The sequence below is a fragment of the Nannospalax galili genome, unplaced genomic scaffold (genome assembly GCF_000622305.1).
Source record: "Nannospalax galili isolate Female #2095 unplaced genomic scaffold, S.galili_v1.0 scaffold312, whole genome shotgun sequence".
NCBI lineage: Eukaryota > Metazoa > Chordata > Mammalia > Rodentia > Spalacidae > Nannospalax > Nannospalax galili.
This window is the reverse complement of record NW_008335967.1, coordinates 1,477,801-1,488,375: the sequence shown is the minus strand read 5'-3', so window position 1 is coordinate 1,488,375 and position 10,575 is coordinate 1,477,801. Positions and strand designations below refer to the sequence as shown.

General features: G+C 39.7%; 1 protein-coding gene across 1 annotated transcript in view; it reads right to left on the bottom strand.

Annotated features, from left to right (window-relative positions):
* Positions 1 to 10,575, bottom strand: part of Lamb4 (laminin subunit beta 4) — a 100,461-nt gene that overhangs the window by 21,662 nt on the left and 68,224 nt on the right. Inside the window, exons 24-26 of the mRNA XM_008830711.2 lie at positions 7,419 to 7,794; positions 3,607 to 3,767; positions 728 to 930 (exon numbers count right to left, since the gene is read on the bottom strand). Coding sequence (XP_008828933.1) covers positions 728 to 930; positions 3,607 to 3,767; positions 7,419 to 7,794 — 740 coding nt within the window. The remainder of the gene's footprint in view (positions 1 to 727; positions 931 to 3,606; positions 3,768 to 7,418; positions 7,795 to 10,575) is intronic.

Below are 10,575 nucleotides of genomic sequence, written 5' to 3'. Positions count from 1 at the left end.
GCATTACAAGTTCGAGCCAGAAAGCTAAAAAAAAGTTAGACCAGGGCAATTTTCAAAGGTTCATATGAGAGTCCATTGGAATTTCTTGACAAGGGCTTCCAAAAGCATCCCTCCTCTATTGGGTTCCTCCTCATTTTTCTTTTGTCTTCCAAGGCTGGACTCTAGAGTGATAGATTCAGGATTTGCTTTCAGGTATTTTGATAGCTTTTGGAGAATAACCACTGTTCTTAACCCCTGAGCCATCTCTCTAGCCCCCAATCTATCATTTTTATCTTCGTGTGTTCTTTTAGAAAATAATCAAATTTTAGGTTTTCCTTGTTAATTCAATTTTTGATTTTTAAAAATATATATTGTTTACTTAAAGTGAGGCAAGAGGAACAAATGTCCATTTGCTGGGACATTTTGGAAACAGTAAATAATATACAGTAATAAAATCAAGCAATAGTCCTTATTCTTAGTCATGAATCCTTGAAGAAATAACACATAACTAACCATATTTATGTTATTTATATATTACACATCAGAAGATATATTAGCTATTTTTTGTGTTCTATATACATACATATCTATAGATATAAATTAATCCTAACTACTAGACCACCAGGGAGTGTCTATAAATATAAATTTAGAAAATAAAAATAAAAACTATAATAGGGCAATGCAATTGAGTACATCTGCATACCAAGTAGAAACCACAAACTTTTTCTGTAGGAGAATGAATATTTACCTTTTCATTCAATACTTGGATATCTGGTATCTTAATCTGCTTTAATTTTTCCAACAAGTTTTCTTTTGAGGTCAGTGTCTCTAAAACAGTAAGTGAGCTGATCCTGGTATTTTCAGAGTTATTTACGATGGAGCTACTTTCATTAGTTTTCATTTCAGCAGTTGTTGATATGTTGTAAAATTTCTTGATGTTTTCTGAGGCATCTATACAAATTGACATAAGATAAATTTTGTGAAAAACAAATAAATACATTTATCAGGATAATCATTCCACAATGTGGCCCTTGTCTTGGACTTAACTTTTACTGAAAAAAAATATTTCAGATGTACTTCCTTGAATTTTGGTGTAGTTAGGGAGGATTAGATGCGGTTTGATAGATATGGATGTATAGATTCAACGATTCAACATTACAGTCCACAGGGTTGAATTATTCTGGCTCTACTCTCTAGGCATAGGTATATTTTCGAGTAGACTGGGTAATCTCTTAGATTTTGTCCTACATGATGTAAATTGGTAATGAAAATTTGTGAGGATTGAGATAATATGAAAATAGTGTATGAAATGTGCTACAGATAGAAGGTGCTAAGTATAAGTACTATGCAATTTCTCAGTGATAACCCAGCTAAGTTCACTTAACTATATAGAACAGAAGTTGAAAAATTATTTGAGGGTTGTATTTATTTTGTTTTTGTTTTTTGAGACAGGGTCTCCCTATGGCCCCAGCTGGCCTGGAACTCACTATGTAGCCTAGGTTGGCCTTGATCCCATAGAGATCTGCTTGCCTCTGCCTTCTGAATACTAGGATTAAAGGCATGTGCCACCATGCATGGTGACAAATTATTTTTGTAGAGGACAAAGAATGAATGTTTTAGGCTCTTCTGGGCATAGTGTTTCTGCAACAGTCATTCAACTGTCATTCTAGAATGAAGGCAGCAATATGTAAGGCTATATTGCAATGAAATGTTATTTGCAAAAACAGTGTCTGGGCAGGATTTCTGCAGTTTGTAGAACACTGATGTTGAGGGCTATGACAGTATCTCAGGCCAGCTCAGTGATTCCCGAATGCCTATACTGCCCTTCAACTTTCTTCCTCACTCTTCAGAAACACTGTGAAGTGCACACTAGCACAGTTACCCTCATTTCACAAGTAAGAAAGCTGAGATTCTGAGGAGGTGCTATTTGCTTGTGATCTTAGTGACAGTAAGAGCTGAAGCCAGGCAGACCTCAGGCAGTCTGACTCTGGAGCCTGTGTTCTTAAGCACGTTTGCGCCACATCTATAATAAAACACAGATTCATTAGTCTTTTAAACTATAACTCCATAACTTAGGAACTACGAGGCCTAGCCAGGGTCCTGAGGTCCTGAGTTTTGCTCTCTGTATAACCATAATCCAAATGTGAGATAACATGTCTTATCCTTTAAATCTTTCTGGTTTTTACACTGCCAATCTCCAATTATATATAATAACCAAACATACAATGCTTTTCATTGATCAGGAAAACAAAAATTTTAAAAACATGTTCTGTTTGCTTGAGATTATTTACGATTTTATTTATCTGAAGATTTATCTCCATCCTATAAGGCCCTCTTGCATTGCAGTCTCTTTCTTGAAGCCTTTCCTAACAAAGCCAGGAAGAATCCACTTCTTGTTTCTGTGCTTCCAAAGCAGTAGTGGCTGGTGTTCCAACTCTGGTCTGGGAATAATCAAAGGACAGCTGCTAGCTGTATTTATCACCTAGGCTCTACTGCCCAGTGGTGTCAGGCATCTCAAAAAACCTTAGGAACAGCCAATGCACCACTAATTTGTGAGGACTAATATGGGGGCAGTGTTACTTTATTTTGCTCGGCTTGGGTGACCTCCAATGGATCTTGAGCTGGTACACTGGGTATCTTACTGCATATTAGCAACCAGAGTAAATCCCTTATTCTTTTGATGACTTTTATTGAGCATAATTAATAGATCTTTGACAATTTATTTCTCTAAACTTAGGTATTCCTTTAGGGAAATCAGGCTTCCTAACTGCTACTTACATTTCCCCCCCTCTCTTTGAAAAACAGGCACACAGCAAGGCAAACCAGCCATTATTTATGTCTTGTGTGTATTTTCCCTTTACCGCTCAGTTAGATGGGGGTAGGCATGAATACACTCGATACCATCTCTCTTGGTAGTAACAGCTATCATCTTCAAGAGGAGGTGAGCGAATCCGTTTTACTGAGCTCCGTTTCTCCTCCACACTAGCCTTGTCATGCCCCATACTCAGTTTTAACAACCACGCAATATGAATAATGGCTTCCAGAATGCTGTATGACTCCAGTTCCAACAACGTTCATATGAGGAATGTCATGTGTAGCTTGGCTTCCTTTTGTCTCATATTCCTTTACATTTGTGGGTTCTGGAACTGGCTGCTGGAAACAGAGTGGCTCATACCCAGAAAAGTGTGGAAACTCATCTCTTTCATTTGCTTATGGACACATTAGAATTTTTCTTGATTTTATTTTGCAATGCTGGGAATTGAACCCAGGGACTTGTACATGCTAGCCAAGCTCTCTACTGCTGAGCTATCTTCCTAGCCCATTAGAATTCCCAAGTTACTAATTATTCCTTACAGGGTTTAGCATTCCATTATTTTATGTTTTAGTATCTGTTAGTATTAGTCACTGTTACTTTTATTTGTTATTTGGGGAAAATGCTATTCAGGCTCTGAAATGTTTAAAAAGCTGAGTTATCCACGTACAAATAATACCTTCAATGGGTGTGTTTGCATGTTGTGAAGTGCTCGGGCTTTATCGTGGTAAGCCTGGGGTGACTCACTAATGGAATGCATTATAGAGTTCATCCAACTTCTTGCAGAAACAGTCAAAGCATATTTTTGCTCTTACCCATGATGCTTGCATTAAGGGCTCTGGACTGCATATTGATTTCCTCCTGAAGATTTTCAAGCAAGATGTCTGTTTCATTCCTTAATCTTGCTGTGATTTCTCTCAGATCTTGAAACTCGTGTACTGTTTTTAATTGTTCACTTAACTGCATGATTTGTTTCCTAAAGGAGAAAGTGAGTGTAAATGTAGTTAAAGCTTGTGTTATATTTGATATATTGATGGAAAAAAATGCCACAAAATGATCTTTATTAGGTGTCCTCAATGAGAAGACTGTATTTTTCATCTGTGTTTTTAATTCTGTTAATGGCTCACCTCTTTCCTCTTAATTTGACTTCCTGGAATATTCCAACACTCATTTAAGCTATGACCAGCATATATAGTCTAATAGGATAAAATTTTTTCTATCTTTCAATTTCAGCTGTTTATGCCCTCTCTTCATCTTCCATCTCAAAACATGTATTCAGACATGGTTCATTTAAATTATTCTTCAAGAGCTTGTCTACATTTGGCTTTCAACACATGACAGAAAACAACACCCTACTCAGCCTAGGCTAAAAGAAGTTCTTCATTTAGAATAAATCTACCTTCAACAAAGTCCTTAGACTTACTGCTGTATGGTATTAACTTTAAATTTCCACAATTGGCAAAGAGATTTCCTTACTGCTGAGCAGATGCTGGGTATTTGTTTTAGATCACCTTCCTCTTTGATGGGGCATGCCTTTTTGCCCCACTTTGGTTTGTTGGGTTCAGCATGATCCTTTGGTTCAAGTGGATAGTGAACATGCCCTTCTTGATTGGGACAACTTCATGCAAATCTTAAAGGATGCAGCTGAAGCCACACAAGAATTAACTAATGCTCCCTAGACTTTTCTCGTCTACAGACTTTTCTTTCAGGCCCCAACTGTCAGGGCTATAATTCTTCAAGCTAAGAATAACAACAGCTACAAACAGCTATTGTTGCAACAACTGGTATTTCTTAAGCACTTACTGTGTGCCAGGCACCATGCTAAGGCTAAGGCTTGTGCAATCCTCCCAAGAACCTTATGAAGTAGAGGTATTCTTCTTTTTGATGAAGAAAATGCAGCTTCCAAAGCCAGGGCACTTGTCTAAAGTCACACAGCTAGTGAGCAGACTTGAACCAGGGCACTTGGACTTGTACATTTATGCTCAGGGTGCCCTCCTTTCCCTGTCTTCCCAATCTCCTTTGACAGTTTGTCTAGCATATATTTGTTGTGTAACTACAGCTGGCCTGGGAAAGGAACACATGGGAAAAGCTCTGGAGAATCTCCCACTGAGGCCATGGAGAAGGAGCACAAAGAGGAGGGAAGAGGGAAGAGAAGACAGAACTCTGTCTCTGAGAAGATGAGGGGAAGCTGCAGAGGGGAGGTGGTGTTTGGCTGGCCACCAGACAGCACCAGGGCCTCAGCAGGGGGCCCAGGGGACAGGCATCTTGGTATCTGGTTGGTGGGGCTCAGCAGCCATCGTTTGCTCATCCCCTGTCTGACCCCATGATGCCTTTCTCCATGCTGCCCTCTCTAGCTCTGCTCAGAGCTCCTGCAGTTCTCTGTGTTCAGGATGTCATTATAGCTCATTCTTTCTTGGTGCCACATTGATATTTTCTTAGTATCTATAACCACAGAGCAGGGGTCTACAGCCTAAAGCTCTCCCTTAGGTATGTTTACCTTGGGCCACACAGTATGATTTACAAGTGCTATTGGAGCATGGTGTGGTGGTGCACGCCTTTCATTCCAGCACTTGAGAGTCAGAGGCTGGAGGATCTCTGTGAATTTGAGGCCAGCCTGGTCTACATAGCGAGTTCCAGGCCAGCTGGGGTTATAGGGAGACCCTATCTCAAAAAGACAAAAACAAACAAAACAAAAACCTCAAGTGCTATTTGAGTTGCTCCTGTACTTTTCAACAAGGCTATGTCCATGAAAATCTAAATGTCTAGTATCTGTTAAGAAGTGGGGAGATCTGATTACACAGGAACCAAGTCATGCAGAGTAAAAGTTATTGAGTGGGTAGAACAAGTGGGTACTTGTTCTTTTTACATGACCACTTTTCACATGATCTCACTGAGCCCTGTGTTGATAATGTGGTGGCCCTTTCTCTGAAATATACAGGTAGGCTGTGTCTTCTCTCTCGTATAACTTAAAATGATTTATTTATTTACTTATTAGTTATTTATATTTTTGGTATGTGTTTGGCCTGCATGTAGGTAAATGCACCTCTGTCCTGCAATACCTGTAGAGGTCAGAAGAGGGCGTTGGATCTCCTGGAACAGGAGTGAAGGACTATTGCTAGCCACCATGTGGGTGCTGAGAACTGAATCTGGATCCTCTGCAAGAGCAGCCAGTGCTCTTTACTGAGTCATCTCTCTAGCCCTGCCCTCATATAACTTTTTAAAAGCAATTACTATATATTTATGGCATATATTCCTATTGATGATGTTTGGGTAAAGATCCTTAATTCCAGAACTTCTATTTGAAGAGGAGAGATATTTTTCCATAGAACCTCATTTTGGGGGAATCTTGGTAGACTCTGCTTCTATGAGGGAAAAAACACACCCAAGTCATTCTGGGTTTTGCTTGGAGCAGGTTGGCAAGGTTTGCCTCAGGATTCCAGGTATCTGTTATCACTACAAAACTCTGCTACTGCAGAGGGAGAACAGCCCCAGGGAGCTGTCAACATGGCATGGTTGTGGGCGTGGTTGTAATTAGTGCAACTTCATCCACAAGAACAAGAGCTGTGCTGGATTGGACCTGTGGTTTAGTTGGCTGACCCCTGGCCCAGTGCAACCAACATAATCTTGAGAAATGATTGATGAATGGAAAAAATGATTTGGTACTGCATAATAAAAATGATATTGTATTCTGTAAGAATGGCCCTGTTTGCTACAATATAACATGTATAATGTATGACTTCTAAAAATGAAGACTCGGAAGAAGATTTGGCCAATATTCTTTGAGTGCTTCATTGAAAGCACATTATTTGTACTAGAAACTATGATATGTCTAATTTCACGTGCCTTAGGTAAGGTGTGCGTTCTGAGGGCAATGGTTGCAGACTGTTTCCATGACATTCAGCTTTCCTTGGTTTGGGTTTCTCAAGGAAACTTTTATTTTACTTTTATTGTTTTAAAAGTATTGAGAATCAAACCATGGCCTCATGTGTGCTAGGCAAGCACTCTCCCATTGAGTTACTTCCAGTTTCTGCAATTAACTTTTTAACCATTGTCTTTTTGCTACAACTAATGGCATCTGAAAAAAAAATAATCCTAAGCAGGCAAGAAGAGTCAACAAACATTATTGAAAGTCTGGTTATGGGGGAGGGAGATGGTTCAGCAGAAAAAAATTCTTGTCATACACACATGAGGATAAGAATTTGGATCCTTGGCACATAAAGAAGCCAGGTGTGTGTAGTAGCCCACCTGTAATCCTAGGAAGGAGATTCCTGGGATAAGCTTGCTAGATAGACTGGCCAATGGGCAAGGTCCAGGTTCAGCAAGAGACCCTGCCTCCATATGTAAAATGGAAAAGGACTGAGGAAGACACCTGATGTCAATCCGGCTTCCACATAAATGTACACATGTGCATGTGTACCCTCATACATATGTACCCACACACATGCAAACATCCACACACACTTGCACACTACATACACATGCACAAAAGCCTGGTTATTAGATGAACAATGATGACTTCTCTAAAGCCAATGTAAGTACATTTTTAAGCTGAAGGCCAAGGATGTAAAAACGCAGTAGGAATCAAAGGTCAACCAGGAGTTATATATTCTTTGAGCATAAATCTTACCTCACAGACTCATAATAATCTTTGGCTTTCAACAATTCCCCAGATGATAAAGCAGGATGTTTCAAAATCTTCTCTATGGTAGACATGTTCGCTCTGAGGACTTTGAAGTCCACCTCACAGTCAGGCAGGGTCTCTCTTTTATCTTCCATGTTAGTAACCAGCTCAATTAACCCTTGCACTGCTTTGGAGAGGGAAGAAACGGTGGGGTCCCATTGATCAAAGCATAAGTGACATCGAAGACAAGCGGGGAATCCCTGGCCATGACCCCGGGCGCAGCGGTCACACTGTTGGCCGCTGACACCCTCCCGACAGTGGCACATGCCAGTGTCTGGGTCACAGAGAGGCTTCTGGGTCCCTTCCTTGTTGCAATTACATGCTGAAAAGGAAGAGAAAGAGCAGAGAATGTGACTCAGTCTGTTCATGCATAGCGCAGGAGTCAAGCCCTCTCCTCTCTCCTGGAAGTCTCCCCAACTCACGTTTAAGGTGACAATTTAAAGACAATATGTTTTCAGGGATCTGTGCAATAGCTATTAAAATACAGTGTGCCCCATCAGCAAATCAGTTCATGGTTTCTATATGGAAAAGATTAAAAGAAATTTTTATTGTGAGTGTACATATGGAGTCTTCATCTATTTGAGTGACACGTGGATTTAATGGCAGACAGCACACTAGTGACTATAGCCGTCACCTCCCAGGCTGCTTCAGATATGACACAACTAAGCAATCCCACGTTGACACTGCTTCTTAGAAGACCCAGGGTGCTGACCCTGCCTGTCTTTCATTATGTAAGATTAGTTTATTCTTTAAAAAATGGGAGAGAGGAGAAGTTCAGTGCATTTTGTCTTAATAAAAGAAAATAGCTGATGCCACACAGCACTTTATTTGAACAGGTTTCTGACTGAGACTGAAGATGTTACTGTTAATGAAATTTCTAAAAGGTTAGGAGTCACTAGCCTATGTTTTTGGATTTAGTGAAGAAAGTTTAAAAGGTATTGGGTAGCTTGAGTATAAATACTGCCAATGAAGAAGGACAGAATTATAGTCTTAATAATGCTAATTATAATAAAAATTGAGTCACACACAAGGCTTGAATGAATGTCATGGAACATTCAGATTGGCTCACAGGCCTCAACAGGAAGCTTTGGAGCATCATTATGCCACTCCCCAGCTGGGGGTCTTGTTCTGCTTAGAAGATACTCTTTCCTCAGTATCTTATGGGGTCTGTGTTCCAAGCTGGGCATTTGTAAAGTTTCCCCTATTGTTTCACTATGAAGGTGAAGTATTTTTATGAAATAAAACTATTAAAATGTTAGAGGGACACATGGAAAGATGCTAAGACAGATCTGATTTTTTAAGAGCCCAAATACTTCCTTCTAAAAGTATTTTGTTAATTCTTTGAACATTTCATATAATTTATTTTGATCATATTCACCCCAACTCCTTCCCTAAATTCCTCTTTTTTTAAAAAAAAATAAAAATTAAAAAATTTTTACTTTCGGTGATGAGGATCCAAACCAGGTCTTTGAAACGCTAGGCAAGTGCTCTACCATCCTCAATCCTCCTCCTTGGTTGTTTTAAAAATAATTTTTATAGGTTTTTTTTCTTGTATATGTGTGTGTGTGTGTGTGCGCGCACATACCACAGTGTGTATATGGAGGTCAGAGGACAATTTGTGGGAGTTGGTTCTCTCCTTCCACCATGTGGGCTCAAGGGATTGAACTTAGGTTGTCAGGGTTGACTGGAAGCACATTTACCCACTGAGCTATCTCACTGGCCCCTCATCCCTGGTTTTAAAATGGAAATTTCTTATAGAAGACCGGGTTAAGTGTGACCTGGAGAAAAAAATTAAGGGCACATAGTTGAATGGGTCAAGGGAATGATCATGATATTTTCAGCTGCAGGAACACATTTGCACAGGAACGGGGAAGGTTTTCCACATGAGACAATGTAGGGATGGTCATGATTTACAATTTCATATTTGACCCCATTGACTTTCTTTGGAAGCTGACTTTAAGTGGAAATGTAAAAATTCTGTCTGCTGGGCTGGAGAGATGGCTCAGTGGTTAAGAACTCGGATTGTTCTTGCAGAAGACCTGAGTTCGAATCCCAGCACCCATATGGCAGCTAACAACTGTTTGTAATTCCTGTTCTAGGGGATCCAACAGTCTCTTCTGTCCTCTGAGGGCACTGCATGACATGGGCGCACTTACCTACATGCAGGCAATACACACATACACATAAAATAAGAATAATAAATAAAATACTTAAAGAAATTCTTCTAGAACAGATTCCAATATGATGTTGTCCAATATGATGCCTACTAACCATGTGACTGTTTTTTCTCATTTATGTATATATGTATGTATGTATGTGTGTGTATGCAGAAATACACCATGCCATGGTGCATGTATAGAAAGAAGTCAGAGGACACCTTGCAGGGAGTTGGTTCTTTCCTTCCACTATGTAGGTTCTGGGGATCAAACTCAGGTTGTCAGGGTTGGTGGCAGTTTCCTTTGCCCACTGAGGCACCCCACTGGCCCCATATGTGACTATTAAAGTTTAAATAAATAAAATTCAGAAATACATCACTTCACTCCTCACCTGAGTACCCACACTTGAAGTGCTTGATAGTTACTTGTGACTAATGGCTCATACATTGCATAGCATACATATTGAACATTTCCCTCACTGTAGAAAGTTGAATTGGAAAAGGCTGCCCTAATCCTACAATTGGGGCTTACACATGGGATGAAAAGCACTGGACCACAAATTCTTGGAGGATCTTGCTATAGAATTCTATTACAGTACGCAACAGGCATTCTGTGAATATCTGTCAATAAATAAATGACTATGTGATAGACCCAGAGTCATGGGAACCATGTTGAAGACACATCTCTGGCTTCCTGTTACATCTCTCTCAGTCTGTTTCAGTTCAGAGTGGTTGCTTTTCTTCAACAGCTTTCCAATAGAAATCTGGCTGTAAATCTCAGATGACTCCAGAGGCCTGTTCCCTTATAATGACTCAGAGATTTTAATAAAGGCTATAAGTTTGAATCTGGACTAACACTTAACATAGGTTAACTGTTTTAATATAGAAAAATCAATCTTTATAGGATTATAAAAATACTCTTTTCAAAACAAAGATGAAACGGTGTGC